Source organism: Erinaceus europaeus, chromosome 9, assembly GCF_950295315.1.
Source record: "Erinaceus europaeus chromosome 9, mEriEur2.1, whole genome shotgun sequence".
NCBI lineage: Eukaryota > Metazoa > Chordata > Mammalia > Eulipotyphla > Erinaceidae > Erinaceus > Erinaceus europaeus.
In genome coordinates, this window is record NC_080170.1 from 50,255,235 (window position 1) to 50,274,076 (window position 18,842).

General features: G+C 43.6%; 1 protein-coding gene across 1 annotated transcript; it reads right to left on the reverse strand.

The window, feature by feature from the left end:
* Positions 1-500: 500 nt before the first annotated feature.
* MYOC (myocilin) lies at positions 501-5,390 on the reverse strand. Its single transcript, XM_060197875.1, is given in 7 exon segments — positions 501-1,471; positions 1,474-1,714; positions 1,716-1,812; positions 1,815-1,994; positions 2,059-2,090; positions 3,468-3,488; positions 4,796-5,390. Coding segments are annotated over 7 exon segments (1,395 nt in total). The 5' UTR covers positions 5,320-5,390; the 3' UTR covers positions 501-1,171.
* Positions 5,391-18,842: the final 13,452 nt, after the last annotated feature.

Genomic DNA, 18,842 nt, shown 5'->3' on the forward strand with positions numbered 1-18,842 from the left:
CACACACACACACACCACACACACACACACACACACACACACACACACACACACACACACACACACACACCTCACCTTCATCATCCTTCAATCATAGCTCCCACCCTTATCTGAGATTGGGATCTGTGCTCCTCTCTACAATAGCTCACCACATCTAAGGGGGTGCTGTGTGGACTCACTTTTAAAATTTTTATTTATTTATTTTTTAATTTTTAAATGCTATTCATTTATTCCCTTTTGTTGCCCTTGTTTTATTGCTGTGGTTATTACTGCTGTTGTTGTTATTGATGTCGTTGTTGTTGGATAGGACAGAGAGAAATGGAGAGAGGAAGGGAAGACAGAGAGGGGGAAAGAAAGACAGACACCTGCAGACCTGCTTCAACACTTGTGAAGGGACTCCCCTGCAGATGGGGAGCCGGGGGGCTCGAACTGGGAGCCTTATGCTGGTCCTTGCATTTTGCACCACCTGTGCTTTACCTGCTGCGCTACCATGACTCTCTATTTTTTTTTAAATAGATTTTATTTATTCATGAGAAATGATAAGAGAGAGAGAGAGAGAAAGAATCAGACATCACTCTGGTACATGTGCTGCCGGGAATTAAACTTGGGACCTCATGCTTGAGATTCCAAAGCCTTATCCACTGCACCACCTCCTGGACCACTGGACTCACTTTATTCCACAGGACAAAGGCTATGTGAAATCCTGTGATGACCGGCAGCACCAAGCTCACACATGTTCAGTGCAGGCCAAGGGAGCTGCCTCTACCTTTAAAAACAGTGCTTTTCATTGTGAAGGCCAAGGTACATCCAGGACTCTTTACCAATCCAGTATCTTCCCAGACTCACTCCTCTGCAGCTACGGACGACTGATTATGCATAGCCTTGTCTCCTCATGAACGAACTCTAGAGACCATGCCAGCTTGTGCCGCTCCACTAACAGCACACTCACCCATGTGGGTCAAAGGTCCACTGCAAAGCAGACAGAAGCAAAGCACTATCTATCACAGCCAGATGTTGTCTCAACCTCCAGCTCAGACAGGGCCCAGAGGGGGTGAACGCATCCATAGGCTATGGAAGTCAGGGAACAGTTGCAGGGGTTTGGCCAGTCAGCATCCCTCTGTGGAGCCCAACACAACCCCTCCTGCCTGTCCCCACAGGTAGTGCTGGTTCGTCACACTGTGACCAGCTGTACATCGTAGGTGACCATGTGGAAGCTGTCCCAGGCAAAGAGCTTCTTCTCCAGAGGGTTGTAGTCCACCATGCTGGTGTACTGGTACCAGTTCTGGAAGGGCACGGCCAGGCGCCTACTGCTACCTGTGCTCGTGTCATAGGCGAAGTTGATGGTGGCATTGGTGGCCAAGTAGCTGCTGAGGATGTACACGGTGCCACAGATGAGGAAGGCTTTGGCCACCAAGGTTTTGCGGATGTTGGTCTGCCAGGTCTGCTCTAGCACCAGGTTCTCGGGGTTCAAAGTCTGGAGGAGAAGATCAGGGCACCTCTGGCCAGGGAGGTGTTGTAGATGACCCAGAGGCCCACTTCGTCCACCGCCAGGTCCATGTTGGTGTAGCCACCCCACGAATAGAGGAACTCGCCATGGAAGCCAGCCCCTGGGACATCCCTCTCTGCCTTCACTGACCCGCTGTCCAGCTGGTACTGGATCAGGGTTCGGGACCCGGCCCCCTGGAAGTACAGGCTCTCCCGGAACACCATGGTGTGTGCTCTCCAGTGGCCTGGGCAGCATGTGCACCCTGGAGAGCAAACCCTGCTCAAACTGGCGGCTGAGCTGGTACTCGAAGACCTGGTGGATGTCGGGCCCACTGTGTCTACCTGCCATGTAGTCTCCAGGGTGTAGGGGGCAGTGGGCTGGGGATCCCGCATCCATACCACGTACTTGCCCTGGATGGCCTCGGCGGTGCTCAGAATGAGAGGCTCTCCTGCCCAGACAAGCTCGCCACATCCTGGTGAAAGAAGCTGTGGGGGTGGGCGGTGGCACACTGGGTTAAGTGCATATAGTACAAAGATCAGGGATGCCAGTTCGAGCCCTGGCTCCCCAACTGCAGGGAAATCGCTTCACAAGCGGTGAAGCAGGTCTGTGGATGTTTCTCTTTCTCTCCCCTTCTCCATCTCCCCCTCCTCTCTCAATTTCTCTCTGTGCTATTGAATAAAATAGGAAAAAAATGGCCATAGGAGCTGTGGATTTGTAGTGAAGGCACTGAGCCCCAGCAATAGTCCTGGAGGCATCATCATCATCATAGTAATAATAATAGTAATAATAATGAAGAAGAGGAAGAGGAAGGGGAAGGGGATAGGGAAGGGGTTTCAGTTTTATGTTGGGGTTAGGGTCCCAGGGGAAGAGAGGAAACCACTCATCCAAGGAAATGCCCGAGTTGAACTAGAGTTTTCTTTTTTTTAATTTAATTTTTTTTAAATTTATTTCTTTATTGGGGAATTAATGTTTTACATTCAACAGTAAATACAATAGTTTGTACATGCATAACATTACCCAGATTCCCATTTAACAATACAACCCCCACTATGTCATTTATCATCCTTCATGGACCTGTATTCTCCCCACCCATCCATCCCAGAGTCTTTTACTTTGGTGTGATATGCCAATTACATTTCAGGTTCTACTTGTGTTTTCGTTTCTGATCTTGTTTTTCAACTTCTGCCTGAGAGTGAGATCATCCCATATTCATCCTTCTGTTTGACTTATTTCACTTAACATGAATTTTTCAAGGTCCATCCAAGATCGGCTGAAAACGGTGAAGTCACCATTTTTTACAGCTGAGTAGTATTCCATTGTGTATATATACCACAACTTGCTCAGCCACTCATCTGTTGTTGGACACCTGGGTTGCTTCCAGGTTTTGGCTATTACAAATCGTGCTGCCAAGAACATATGTGTACACAGATCTTTTTGGATGGGTGTGTTGGGTTCCTTAGGGTATATCCCCAGGAGGGGAATTGCAGGGTCATATGGTAGGTCCATTTCTAGCCTTCTGAGAGTTCTCCAGACTGTTCTCCACAGAGGATGGACCAATTGACATTCCCACCAGCAGTGCAGGAGGGTTCCTTTGACTCCACACCCTCTCCAGCATTTGCTGCTGTTACCTTTTCTGATGTATGACATTCTCACAGGAGTGAAGTGATATCTCATTGTTGTCTTGATTTGCATTTCTCTGACAATCAGAGACTTGGAGCATTTTTTCATGTGTTTCTCAAAACTAGAGTTTTCTAGCCTCATACCCATGCAGACCTCTTCTTTCATGTGGGAAGATCATATTATTCATCATTCTAGTTTGGAGATTTTTCAAGTGAAAAGTTGAAAGACAAATATAACCCCTGCCCACACATACCACTCACACAAAGTCATTAACTGTTTCTATTTTGACACATTTGATTGTTCTTTTTCTCTGAAAGCTCATCACAGACACGGATCGTCTCACCCCAGCCCGAGTGTGCACAGTCTCAAGAGTAATGACTTTCTTCACAGTCTTATGTGCCCTTCCCACCCCTCCACCTCCACCTCCAGCATCAGTCCAGAAACAGGACGAGACTGAGGTCTGTGCTCAACTTTCCTCCCAGTTCTGTGGCCGTGTACCCTGCTCATCGAAGCACTGGACCACTGTATCTTCTTTCATTTAGAACAAGCCTCCTTTTTCTGCATCCTGGAAGAGTCTAGGGAATACCTCACAGTCTCCTGGTTGGCTTAACCCTGTTTTTAAAACTTATTAAACATACTCTTTTGAAACATAAATTCTACAAAAACCTGACACCAGCACTGCCTTCCTTTTGGTGGGGTGAGTCCTGGATCCCCAGGGCTTGGAGACCAGCTTTCCATCTGGGACCAGATGGACCCTTCTCCAGGGTCACCTTTTGAATTGAGGCAGAGCTACTCAAATCCAACAGAATAGAAAACTGCTGAGGGGTTCAGCAAAAGACTGTTGCCTTTTCCATTTTCACCTAGAAAAGACATTAAAACTGCACATCTACTCCCTGTCCTCACTTTATTTAAAATTTTTTAAAAAAATTATCTTTATTTGTTGGGTAGAGACAGCTAGAAATTGAGAGGAAGGGGAAGATAGAGAGGGAGAGAGAGCACTGCTTCACCACTCACAAAGCTTTCCCCCTGCAATTGTGAACAGGGGGCTCAAACCTGGGTCTTTGTGCATTGTAACATGTGCGCTCAACCATGTTCACTACCGCCCACCCCCATACCCCCCCCATCCTTACTTTACAAGCCCATTGCTGTTTCACAAGCGGAGTTTTGTGCATCATGGTCTCTGAACCAAGTTTCAGAAGGACAGTTTTCTGCACAGGGCACCTGTCTGTGGCTCTTCCACCATGAAACCCCTGTTCCTGGAGCTTTCATGTCACCCAGACACCAGAACCTGGCACTGTTTACTTGGACAGAACTAATAGGAGTGGAATCACAGGTAAGACATGGCAGTGGCCTTGCCCTTCTTCTTCTAGCGTTTGCCCTTCTTCCGTAGCCAGTCAACAGCGTCAGGTTGAGCCTGATGTAAAGTTTCGAGACCTCCTTTGAATCTGGAGAGGTGGCAGTCGTTGACTATGTGGGTCATAGTCTGTCTGTAGCCGCAGGGGCAGTTCGGGTCGTCTCTGGCTCCCCAGTGATGGAACATAGCGGCGCACTGGCCATGGCCTGTTCAATAGCGATTGAGGAGGACCCAATCATAATGTGCTAGGTCAAAGCCGGGTTGACGCTTGCAGGGGTCTGTGATGAGGTGTTTGCCCTTATGCTAAACAAGGCCCTTGGAGGCTCCCTGTGAACATATCACCTTTGGATAGGGCTCCAGTCCCCCACCTCTTACCTTTCCTGGAGCCTGATGGTCCATCCTGAGAAGTGCTATTGGCCTGGGGACACAGGTCCCTCCTCAGCTCTGCCACCTTTAGGTGGCTGCCCTCCAGCCTCCTGGCCAGGCCCTAGTTCTCAGCCCCCAGCCACTGGGTCTCCTGTTCCAGGGTTGCCTTGTCCAGGATAGGCTGGTCAGAGACTTCCAGCTGCCTGGCTCTGGCTTCCAGGTGCTCCTGTTCATTCCTCAAGATCCCCTGTAGTCCCCCTGGGGTATCCCTGGGACCAGCCTCCTGGATCAAGGTCATTTGCTGCAGAAGGCTCTCCAGGGTGCTAAGCTGGGTCCTAGTGGCCTCCAAATCAACTCTCTGGGCCCTGATGACCCTCTGCAGCTTCTGTACAACTGCCAGAGTCTGGCCCTTCTCAGGGCAGCTGTCTTCATGGGGGGTGACCACAGTGAAGGTGTAGTGGCACTGGCCACCCAGGGTGTCCACCTTGTGCATCCAGACTGTCCTGGCACTTACAGCACCGACCAGGCACCCTGGCCTGCATGGCTGGCATGCTGGCCAGAGTCACCTCAGGATGTTCTCCCTTAGCCAGGGATCTGAACAGGTCTGGCTCACATCCTGCTGCACAGAGATTAATATGCTTCTGAGCCACTCGGCTGGAGGCTGAGGGACCAGGTGGGGCTGAGATCAGGGTATAGGTGACCCACCCTGCCATGCAGAGCCTCTGAAAATGACCTTTCAGCAATCTGGAATTTCTTTGAAAAGCAAGCATCCCATTCTACACTCCTCATGTCATCCTAATGGTCTCTCCCCTCCCTCATTTGAACACAAATGCACGTTAGTTTCAACTAGAATTCACTTCTAGCACATGTTCCCTTGTGCTCTGCACACTTGATTGAGAACCTGCTCTGTCCATGGGAGCCAGGGACACTGACCCGAATCTCTGTCTCTGTATTGGTGACAGAGACAGTGATGGTGAAGGCTCATGGCAGCTGCCACCAAGCTTCAGGGCACAGCAAACTCAGGAAGCAGCTAGAAATCAAATTCCTCCTGGCTCCTGACTTGAAGACAGTTTTGGGAGTCCTCGGTGGGAAAAATTTCTAGAGAACTTTGCAGTCACGTCTGTCAGGCACCACTGCCATCGTTACCCACGAGATCAGTTCTTACCGTGAGTGTGCATATGTGTGAGAGAGAGATAATGTGTGTATGTGAGTGTATGTGTCTGATGTGTGTACGCATGGCATGACCCTCATTGATGAAATGTGTGAAATTCTTCTCAAAAAGATGTTTTTATTTGTATTTTGGGTCCATCTTTAAAAAAAATTTTTTTATTATCTTTATTTATTGATTGGATAGAGATAGCCAGAAATCAAGAGGGAAGCGGGGGATAGAGAGGAAGACAAGAGAGACACCTGCAGCAGTGCTTAACCACTCGTGAAGCTTTCCCCCTGCAGGTGGGGACCGGGAACTCGAACCTGGGTCCTTGTGCATTGTAACATGTGCACTCAAAGAGGTGTGCCACTATCCGGCCCCCTATTTGGGTCCATCTTTTATCTTCTCTTGTTTAATTGAAATATATCAAGGGCTAGGATAAATGGCTGAGAACTAGTGTTTGAAAACTAGTGTTTTCATGCTCTTTGGATCTATGCTTAGTAGTGGTACTGCAGGATTATAAGCTCTTTTTCATTTCTCTTGGTTTAAGGGCTCTCCTTACCGTTTTTCATCAGAGCTCCATCAGTTTGCATACGCACTACCAGTGTAGCAGAGTTGCTTTCTCTCCCCATCCTTCACAACACTTGTCAATTCCTGTCTTGTTGATGTAGACTATTCTCATGAACCAGAGTCCAACACTTTATCTACTGCACCACCTCCTGGACCACAGGTATGAGGTGAAATCTCAATGTGCCAAAGTAACACACTAACCAGGTGAATCATTTCACCATCCCTCTTGTAATATTTCTATTATCAACACAACCTCTGTAGAAACTGTGCTACAGGGAGTCGGGCGGTAGCGCAGCTGGTTAAGTGCACGTGGCACAAAGTGCAAGGGCCAGCTTAAGGATCCTGGTTCGAGCCCTCGGCTCCCCACCTACAAGGGAGTCCCTTCACAGACGGTGAAGCAGGTCTGCAAGTGTCTGTCTTTCTCTCCCCCTCTGCCTTCCCCTCCTCTCTCCATTTCTCTCTGTCCTATCTAACAACGACGATTTCAATAACAACTACAACAACAATGAAAAAACCACAAGGGCAACAAAAGGGAAAATAAATAAATAAATATATTTTTAAAAAGAAACTGTGCTACAGGAACACATATCAGGAAGAAGACAGCTCTCAAAAATGGATATAGCAGTAGAGATGTATATTCTTTTTTTTTTTCCTTTTTTTTTTTTTTTTTTTTTTTACCAGAGCACTGCTCAGCTCTGGCTTATGGTAGTGTAGGGGATTGAACCTGGGACTTTAGAGCCTCAGGCATGAGAGTCTCTTTGCATAACCATTATGCTATCTACCCCTGCCCTTTTATTTCCATTTTTTTTTCTTGAGATGTACATTCTAAGGGGGTCACTGTGTAGACCAGCAGTTTCATAGCAATGTATCAGAGGATAGATAGATTTGTTAACAAAAATCATCATTCCATTTTTTAAAATTTATTTCATTTGGGGAGTAGGGTGGTAGCGTAGCAGGTAAAAGTGCAGGTGGTGCAAAGCACAAGGACCGGCGTAAGGATAGCAGTTTGAGCCCCCGGCTCCCCACCTGCAGGGGAGTCGCTTCACTGGCAGTGAAGCAGGTCTGCAGGTGTCTATCTTTCTCCCTTAGAATTTGAAGCAACAGGGAGTCAGGCGGTAGCACAGCGGGTTAAGTGCACATGGCACAAAGCACAAGGATTGGCATAATGATCCTGGTTCAAGCCCCCGGATCCCCACCTGCAGAGGAATCGCTTCACAAGCAGTGAAGCAGGTCTGCAGGTGTCTATCTTTCTCTCCCCCTCTTTGTCTTCCCCTCCTCTCTCCATTTCTCTTTGTCCTATCTAACAATGACATCAATAACAACAATAAAAACAAGGGCAACAAAAGGGAATATATATATATATATATATATATATATATATATATATATATATATAAAGAATTTGAAGCAACAGAAAGAAAATGATTCATTTGTTGTTGCTGTCCTTGACTAAAATTTATCTGAAATAGTCTTTTTATAATAAGACATTTATTTATTCCCTTTTGTTGCCAGAATTGGGTCAGGTGGCTTTTCCAGAACTCATTCAAATGCTAGCTGCACGTACTTTGATAAACTGGATAGGGAATGTTGGCAGGGGTGTGTGGGGTGAACACCTTGTACACTTAAAGGAAGGACTCCAACTCAGAACGTCAGTGATTGAGTGCATGGTGGAGGTGGGGGGAAAAAGCAGCTTGAGTCTTCCCCACACCTGCAGGCAGGTCTCTCAGGCCTCTTCACAGCTGCTCTCCTTGAACCGAGGGCTTAGAACCCAGCTGGGCACGACCCTCCCTCTGGGAGCTGTAGAAGCCAGCCATGCTCCAACCGTCGGAGAAGAGATATACGTTCTTTCTTCTCCTGACCCCCAGCTTCTTCACCTGTCTCAGTCCCTGCTCATCCCATAGAAGCCAGCATTCACAAGGTGTTGTGGGACCCAAGAGGCTCTGAGAGGTACCCCAAACACATAGTCCTTATGGGAGACTGGTCACTGTTTCTGTGCCTTCTGGGGTGGGGGGGCTGCGGGGAAGCAATGGTGCGTAGGAACAGCCATGAGACTGTGGCCTGGAGACAGGCTGGTATCTTGGGTGACTTGAGAAAAGCACGGTGGTGCTAACGGGATCTTGGTGAGTTGATACAACCTGGAGAGGCCCCAACTGGGGCCCAGTCCTCTGAATGTGTAGAATATTTGAATACCATGGTATTCTAATGCTTGTTCTGTTAAAAAAAAAAAAGTTTCAGGAGCTGGGTGGTAGTGCAGCAGTGGAAGGATCCTGGTTTGAGCCCTTAGTTAGAGTCCCCAGCTTCCCACCTGCAGGGGAGTCACTTCACAAGCGGTGAAGAAGATCTGCAGGTGTCTTTCTCTTCCCCTCTCTGTCTTCCCCTCCTCTCTCCATTTCTCTCTGTCCTATCCAACAACAACGACATCAATAACAACAATAACTACAACAATAAAACAAGGGCAACAAAAGGGAATAAAGAAAGAAAGAAAGAAAGAAAGAAAGAAAATGTTTCATTGACCTTGTAGGCCAGGATTGGGATGTGGTGGGGGTGGTAGAGCATTAAAGAAGATACTTTTTAAAATTTTTATTTATTTTCCCTTTGGTTGTCCTTGTCTTTTTATTGTTGTTGTAGTTATTGTTATTAATGTTGTCGTTGTTAGATAGGACAGAGAAATGGAGAGAGGAGGGGAAGACAGAGAGGGGGAAAGATAGCTGCAGACCTGCTTCACCGCCTATGAAGCAACTCCCCTACAGGTGGGGAGCCGGGGGCTTGAACCAGGATCCTTACCCCAGTCCTTGCACTTTGCACCACCTGCACTTAACCCGCTGTGCTACTCCAGACTCCCAAGAAAATACTTTTGCCAGTGGCTTGAGGGAGATGGCTGCTAACACATGGGAGGAGGGTCTGAGGAGGGGTTGGAAATGTGGTATTTCCCTGCAATGTGACTTGAAATTGATGCCACCGTGACCACTCCTCATCCTTGAACCAAAGAGAAAGGTGAGTTCAGTTATTTGTAGTGGAGTTAAAATTCTATGGGTGACTGTGTGAAGTGTAGAGTTGCTGTCTGCAGGTCTTTGTGAGGTGAAGTGAACTCAGGAGCAACAAGTGGAGAGCACCTGCTGGCATACATGGTGGGAGGGGAACCAAGGCTGAAGCCAATTAAAGACTGTTAACAGAGGAGAGCAACAGGCTAGGAAATGAGAAACTGTGCAGCAAGGGATTGAAGGATCAGAAAAAGAGATGCTGAAAAGAGAATCAATTTTGCAACAGAACATAGGTGTTGAAAAACAAAGGGTGAGTGTACCATGCTTGGTCTCAGAAACAGAACACTGACATTTCTGGAGGGTTCTCCCACTCCACTCAATCTTTGCACACACACATATCCAGGCCTTCCCAAGGGTGGGGCCCAATTTTAAGTAGAGGTGGAAAGTGAGCTGATCTGAAAAAGCCATTGATTAGAGTCAATTTGTGCATAACTCCCAGGGGCAATCAATGAGTCAAAAGTGCTATTGCAGTCTTGAAATTCTTTTTCTTTTTTCCCTTTCTTCTCTTTTTACATTCACTTTATGCTAGATTTATTTCCAGGCCGTAAGTTTTTTGTTTCCCAGTCTTGCAATTCTGAATAATTAAATGAATTTGTTACAAGAGCATTGCTCTGCTCTGGCTTGTGGTAGTGTTGAGATAGTGACTGAAGCTTTGAAACCTCAAGTATGAAAGTCTTTTTGCATCACTGTTATGCTATCTCCCCACCCAATAATTTCTTTTTTTTTTCCTTTTAACCAGAGCACTACTCAACTCTGGCTTATGGTGGTGTAGGTGATTGAACCTGGGACTTTGGGAACTCAGGCATGAGAGTCTCTTTGCATAACCATTATGCTTACCAACCCTCTGCCCAATTTCATCTGAGCTTTCTCTTTTATAAAAATGAAATCTTTAAAAGTAAAACATTGGGAGACAGGCGGTAGCGCAGCGGGTTAAGCGCACATGGCACAAAGCGCAAGGACAGGCATAAGGATCCTGGTTCAAGCCCCTGGCTCCCCACCTGCAGGGGAGTCACTTCACAGGCGGTGAAGCAGGTCTGCAGGTGTCTATCTTTCTCGCCCCCTCTGTCTTCCCCTCCTCTCTCCATTTCTCTCTGTCCTAACAACGACGACATCAATAACAACGATAATAACTACAATAATAAAAAATAAGGGCAACAAAAGGGAAAATAAATAACTATTAAAAAAAAAAGTAAAACATTGTGGGAGTAGGGTGGTAGCTCATGGACTGGAGTAAGGATCCTGGTTCGAGACCCCGGCTCCCCACCTGCAGGGGCATTGCTCCACAGGCGGTGAAGCAGGTCTGTAGGTGTCTATCTTTCTTGCCCCCTCTATCTTCTCCTCCTCTCTCAATTTCTCTCTGTCCTACCTGACAACAACGACATCAATAACAACAATTAACTACAACAATAATAAAAAAAAGGGCAAATAAAAAATAAAGTATTTAGGCTGTACCACTTTGCATTTCCACCAGGATTACTTTTCCTCCACATCCTAGCAACACTTGTCAATCATGTTTTGCCTAAGGTTATATCTCATGAGGCTTTTTATAATTAATTGATTTTGGATACAGACTGGGAAATTAAGAGGTAAGTGGGAGATAGAGAGGTACCTGCAACACTGTTTCACTATTCGTGAAGCTTGCTCCCGGTGGGGACTGGGGGCTTGACCCCGGGTCCTAGCATACAGCAATGTGAGTGTTCCACCAGGTACACTACCTCCTAGCCCTTCTTGAGGTCTTAATTTGCATTTTCCTGCTAATTATGTGGTCTGTATTTTTTCATGTCTTGTTTAGAGAGCTATCTCTTTCGCCCACTTTTTTACTGGATTGTTTTATTGCTGAACTTTAAGATTTCTTTTTAAATTTTTAGTATCAACCTTTGGTCAAATGTGTGATCAGAAAATATCTTTTCTCAATTACCTGGTTTCTTTGTGTAGGAACTTTTAAAATCTGGTGGCTAAGAAGATAGCATAATAATTACTGCAAAAGACCTTTATGCCTGAAACTCTTGAGGTCGCAGGGTCAGTCCACAGCACTACCATAAACCATAGCTGAGAAGTGCTCTGGTCTCTCTCATTAAAATGTTAAAAAGGGAGTCAGGCGGTAGCACAGTGGGTTAAGTGCAGGTAGCACAAAGCGCAAGGACCAGCATAAGGATCCCGGTTCGAGCTCCTGGCTCTCCACCTGCAGGGGAATCACCTCACAGGTGATGAAGTAGGTCTGCAGGTGTCTTATCTTTCTCTCCCCGTCTTTCCCTCCTCTATTTTTCTCTGTCCTATCTAACAATAACGACATCAATAACTGCAACAATAAAAAAAAAAAAAAACAAGGGCAACAAAATATTTTTTTAAAAGTGTGGGGGGAAGCAATTACAGAAGCCAGACCTTCCACCTTCTGTATCCCATAATGGCCCTGGGTCCATACTCCCAGAGAGTCCATACTCCCTGGGTCCATATTCCCAGATGAATAGGAAAGCTATCAGGGGAGGGGGGTGGGATACAGAGTTGTGGTGGTGGGAATTGTGTGGAGTTGTACCCTTCTTATCCTATGGTTTTTGTCACTGTTTCCTTTTTAAAAATAAAAATTAGAAAAAAATTAAAAAGCAACATTTTAATCTGTTGTGGGACTTTGTATTTTTGTAGTGTCTGTTCTAAATTCTCTTAGTTTCTGATTTTACATTTTTTACTTTCTCATGAGTCTAGTTAGTTTTGTTAAAGCACCAACTCTTCATTTCATTGATATTTTGAATCAGCTTTTTTGATACCTGTTCATTTATTTTTTCCTTCTACTGACTTCTGGCTTCTTTACCATATCTTCCTTGACCCGTTAGGTAAAACTTAGATTTGTGATTTTTTTTTTTTTCGTCTCCAGGGTTATTGCTGGGGCTCAGTGCCTGCACCATGAATCCACTGCTCCTGGAGGCTATTTTTTTCCCTTGTTTATCATTATTGTGGTTACTATTATTGTTGCTATTTATGTCATTGTTGTTTGATAGGACAGAAAGAAATCAAAAGAAGAGGGGAAGACAGAGGGGAGAGAGAAAGACACCTGTAGACCTGCTGCACCGCTTGTGAAGCAACCCTCCTGCAGGTGGGGAGCTGGGGGCTTGAACCATGATTTTTTTTTTTATTCTTTATTGAGGAATTAGTGTTTTACATTCTACAGTAAATACAATAGTTAGTACATGCATAATACTGAACCGTGATCCTTAATGCTGGTCCTTGCGCTTTGTGCCACGTGCGTTTAACCCGCTGCGCTACCACCCGACACCAGATTTGTGATTCTGAGATAGGTACATTGCTCTAAACCTTCTCAGCACTACTTTTTTGCTGCATCCCATAGATTTTTTTTTCTAAGTATTGTCTTCATTTTCGCTATTAACAATTTTTTTTTTCCCTTCACCTTTATTTCTTATTGACCCGGTAGCTATTCAGCAGCTTAAGCTTTATTCTCCATGAATCTGTGATCTTCAGTTTGCAAGACAAATCACTTGAATAGTGCACCTGCTTTGTCATGTGCAACTCAGGTCAAGCCCAGATTTGGTGATGTGTCCTTCCACTCTGTCTCTAATAAATGTTGACTTAGAAGCCCTGGTGGAAAAAAAAAATACTGTAGTTTTCACTTCCCTCTATCATTTAATTTCTAGTTTACCTCCACTGTGATCCACATAGGTGTTTAATATAATTTCAGCCTTCATAAATTGAGAGCTGGCTCATCAACTCACTTGGGTAGTGTGCTCCTTTGCCACGTGTATGACTCAGGTTCAAGCCTGGTCCTCTGGTCCTCATCACATTGAAGGAAGCCTTGATGTGATAGTGCCTTCCACTGCACTCCCTCCCTTGTGTCTCTAAAAAATAAATGAATAAACTAAACAGTTGAGACTTCTTCTGTATTCCACCGTATGACCTTTGAGAATGTTCCACGAGCATTTGAGGGTCATGAATTCTACTGTTTTGGGATGGAATATTTTCAGTATCTGAGTCCAATTTTTCTAGTTTGGCATCTCAGGCCATTGTTTCTTTGTTGGCTTTCTGTCAGAGAAACCTGTGCATTGCTATAGATGAGGTGTCAAGGTCTCCTGTTAACTACTATCTATGTTTCCCTTTGGGTCCATTAATATCTGCTCATAGACTGGAGCTTCTGTGTTGGGTGCACATACACGTTATCTATTCCTGTTGTACTGGTCTTTTAAAAATATTTTTTATTTTAATTTTATTTTTGAGAGAGATGCAGAGAGAGAAACAGAGAAACACCAGAACACTGCTCAGGTCTGTCTTATGGTGGTACAGGGGATTGAACCTGGGACTCTGGAGCCTCAGGCATGAGTCTCTTTGCATACCCATTATGCTATCCACCCTCCCTGTTGTACTGGTCTTTATCACTCATGCCCATATCTCCTGTTACTTTATGCCTACAGCAGTATGCCTTTAAAGTTTTTTTATTGGTTTGGAGTAACATTTTTCTACCCCTGCATTCAAGTCTCTTTTTAATTTAAAAAATTTTTTTATATTTATTTTCCCTTTTGTTGCTCTTTTTAAAAAATTTTTTAAATATTAATTTATTTATTCCCTTTTGTTGCCCTTGTTTTATTGTTGTAGTTATTATTGTTGTTGTCATTGTTGGATAGGACAGAGAGAAATGGAGAGAGGAGGGGAAGACAGAGAGGAGAGAAAGATAGACACCTGCAGACCTGCTTCACCGCCTGTGAAGCGACTTCCCTGCAGGTGGGGAGCCGGGGTTCGAACCGGGATCCTTACTCCGGTCCTAGTGCTTTGCGCCACCTGCGCTTAACCCGCTGCGCTACAGCCCGACTGCCAATTTATTTCTTTACTGGGGAATTAATGTTTTACATTCAAGAGTAAATACAATAGTTTGTACATGCATAACATTCCCCAGTTTCCCATTTAACAATACAACCCCCACTATGTCATTTATCATCCTTCATGTTCCTGTATTCTCCCCACCCACCCACCCACCCCAGAGTCTTTTACTTGGGGGCAATATGCCAATTCCATTTCAGGTTCTACTTGTATTTTCTTTTCTGATCTTGTTTTTCAACTTCTGCCTGAGAGTGAGATCATCCCATATTCATCCTTCTGTTTCTGACTTATTTAACTCAACATGATTTTTTCAAGGTCCATCCAAGATCGGCTGAAAACGGTGAAGTCACCATTTTTTACAGCTGAGTAGTATTCCATTGTGTATATATACCACAACTTGCTCAGCCACTCATCTATTGTTGGACACCTGGGTTGTTTCCAGGTTTTGGCTATTACAAATTGTGCTGCTAAGAACATATGTGTACACAGATCTTTTTGGATGGATGTGTTGGGTTCCTTAGGATATATCCCCAGGAGAGGAATTGCAGGGTCATATGGTAGGTCCATTTCTAGCCTTCTGAGAGTTCTCCAGATTGTTCTCCACAGAGGCTGGACCAATTGACATTCCCACCAGCAGTGTAGGAGGGTTCCTTTGACCCCACACCCTCTCCAGTATTTGCTGCTGTTACCTTTTCTGATGTATGACATTCTCACAGGAGTGAAGTGATATCTCATTGTTGTCTTGATTTGCATTTCTCTGACAATCAAAGACTTGGAGCATTTTTTCATGTGTTTCTCGGCCTTTTGGATCTCTTCTGTGGTGAATATTCTGTCCAAGTCCTCCCCCCATTTTTGGATGGGGTTATTTGTTGTCTTGTTATTGAGTTTGGGAAGCTCTTTATATATGTTGGTTATTAAACTCTTGTCTGATGTATGGCATGTAAAGATCTTCTCCCATTCTGTGAGGGGTCTCTTGGTTTGGGTAGTGGTTTCTTTTGCTGTGAAGAAGCTTTTTAATTTGATGTAATCCCATAGGTTTATACTTGCCTTAGTCTTCTTTGTAATTGGATATGTTTCATTGAAAATGTCTTTAAAATTTATGTGGAAAAGAGTTCTGCCAATATTTTCCTCTAAGTATTTAATAGTTTGTAGTCTAACATCCAAGTCCTTGATCCACTTGGAATTTACTTTTGTATTTGGTGAAATACAGTGATTCAATTTCATTCTTCTGCATGTTTCAACCCATTGTTTCCAACACCATTTGTTGAAGAGACTCTGCTTTCCCCATTGAATAGTGTGGTAACCTTTGTCAAAGATTAGATGTCCATAGGTGTGGGGCCTCATATCTGGGCTCTCAATTCTATTCCACTGGTCAGTGTGTCTATTCATGTTCCAGTACCAAGCAGTTTTGATGACAGCGGCCCTATAATGTAGTTTGAGATCTGGAAGTGTGATGCCTATGGTTCTGTTCTTGTTTCTCAAGATTGTTCTGGCAATTCTAGGTCTTTTCTGGTTCCAGATAAACATTTGTAGCATTTTTTCTATTCTCCTAAAAAATGTGCTTGGAATCTTGATGGGTATAGCATTAAATTTGTAGATGGCTCTGGGTAATATATTCATTTTGATGATGTTAATTCTTCCAACCAATGACATGGAATATCTTTCCACTTCTTTGTGTCTTTTTCAATATCTTTGGGTAGTGACTCATAATTTTCAGTATACAAGTCTTTCACTTCCTTGGTTAGATTTACTCCTAGATATTTTATTGTTTTTGTTGCTATAGTAAAAGAAATTGATTTCTGGATTTCAATTTCTTCTAACTTAGTGTTTGCATAGAGGAATGCCACTGAATTTTGAATGTTAATTTTATAGACTGACACCTTACTGTATTTATTGCCTGATGATTTCCAAAAGTTTCTTGCTGGATTCCTTAGGTTTTTCCATGTATACTATCATGTCATCTGCAAATAAGGAGAGTTTGACTTCTTCTCTTCCAATCTGTATCCCTTTAATTCCTTGCTCCTGCCTGATTGCTATGGCAAGAACTTCCAACACTATGCTGAATAGTAATGGTGATAGTGGGCAGCCCTGTCTAGTATCTGATCTGAGGGGAAATGCTTCCGGTTTTTCACCATTGAGTATGATGTTGGCTGTAGGTTTGCTATATATAGACTCCACTATCTTCAGGAATTTTCCATCTATTCCCATTTTTTGTAGTGTTTTGCTCATAAAGGGATGTTGTATCTTGTCAAAGGCTTTCTCTGCATCTATTGATATGACCATGTGGTTTTTGGTATTGCTTTTGTTGATGTGGTGGATCACATTGATTGATTTACGTATATTAAACCAACCTTGCATGCCTGGGATAAACGCCACTTGGTCATGATGAACAATCTTTTTGATATACTGCTGTATCTGGTTGGCTAGAATTTTGTTCAATATTTTCGCATCTATGTTCATCAGAGATATTGGTCTGTAGTTTTCTTTTTTGGTTGTGTCCCTGTCTGCTTTTGGTATCAGGGTGATGTTGGCTTCATAGAAGCTGGCAGGGAGTATTCCAGTGTCTTCAATCTTCTGGAAGACTTTTAAAAGTAGAGGTATTAGTTGTTCTTTGAAGGTTTTGTAGAATTCATTTGTAAAACCATCTGGTCCAGGACTTTTATTTTTGGGGAGATTTTTGATAACTGTTTCAATTTCATTAGCTGTGATAGGCCTGTTCATGTTATCCACTTCCTCTTTACTTAGTTTTGGAAGTTGGTAGGTATCTAGGAAATCGTCCATTTCTTCCAGGTTCTCTAGCTTGGTGACATATAGTTGTTCATAGAAGCCTTGCATGATATGTTGAATTTCAGCAGTGTCTGTTGTGATATCTCCTCTTTCATTTAGTATCCGATTTATGTGGGTCTTCTCCCTTTTTTGTTTTGTGAGTCTGGCTAAAGGTTTGTCAATTTTGTTTACTTTTTCGAAGAACCAACATTTACTTTCGCTGATCTTTTGTATGGTTTTCCTATTCTCAATGTTATTTATTTCTGCCCTAACTTTAGTGATTTCTGTCCTTCTGGTTGCTTTAGGGTTCCTTTGTTGTTCTTCTTCTAGGTCTTTAAGATGTGCAATCAGGCTGTTTATTTGTGCTTTTTCTTATTTCCTAATGTGTGCTTGTATAGCTATGAACTTCCCTCTTAGGACTGCTTTAGCTGTGTCCCAAATATTTTGATAGCTAGTGTCATCAGTTTCATTGAACTCTCAAAACATTTTGATTTCTTTCTTGATTTCCTCTTTGACCCAGAAGTTGTTAAGAAGTGTACTGTTGAGCTTCTACATTTTGGGACTGTTAACTAATCTGTTGTTGATTGTTAAGTGTTAGTTTAACACTTAACAATGGTCTAAGACGCTTGGGATGATTTCAATGCTCTTGAATTGGCTGATGCTGTCTTTGTGGCATAATATATGGCCTATCCTTGAGAATGACCCATGTGGATTTGAGTAAAATGTGTATTCCAGTTTCTTGGGATGAATGACTCTGAAAATGTCCAATAGTTCTAGTTTATCTCTCTTCATTTAGCTCCCTTATGTCTTTATTGATTTTCTGCCTCGATGATCTGTCAAGTTGAGAGAGTGGGGTGTTGAAGTCCCCTACTATGACTGTGTTACTGTTAATATGTTGCTGTAGCTCTTTCAGTAGAAGTTTGATGTATTTAGATGGCTTCTCATTGATGTTAATAATTGTTAAGTCCTCTTGACTGATCCTCTGAGCATTAAGTAGTGTACATTCCTATCTTTTTTAATCTTATTTATTTTAAAGTCTATCATGTCAGATATGAGAATAGCTGTTCCTGCCCTTTTTTGTGGGCCATTGGCTTGTATGATAGTTTTCCATCCTTTCACTTTAAGTCTGTGTTTGTCTTGTTGAGTTAGGTGGGTTTCCTCTAGACAGCATATTGTTGGGTTGTGTTTTCTGATCCATCTTCCTACTCTGTGTCTTTTAATAGGTGAATTCAGGCCATTGACATTTATTTATATCAAAGATTGAAGATATTTAACGCCATGTAGAGTTTTAGAGTGTTTTGATATATATATGTCCTATTTGTGGTGGTCTGATTGTTTATAGGAGACCTTTCAGAACTTCTTTCAGGGCAGGCGTGGAGATAGTTGATTCCTTCAACTGTTGCTTGTCTGAGAAGGTTTTGATGCCTCCATCTATAGAGTCTGAATGACAGTCTAGGAGGATATAGTATTCTTGGCTGAAAGCCTTTCTCACTGAGCACTCAATAGATATCTTGCCATTCTCTTCTGGCCTGTAATGTTTGTATGGAGAAGTCTGCTGCTAATCTTATGGGTTTTCCTTTGTAGGTGACTCTTTGTTTTTCTCTTGCAGTCTTCAGGATCCTTTCTTTATCCTTATTCCTTTCCATTCTAAGTATGATATGTCTTGGTGTC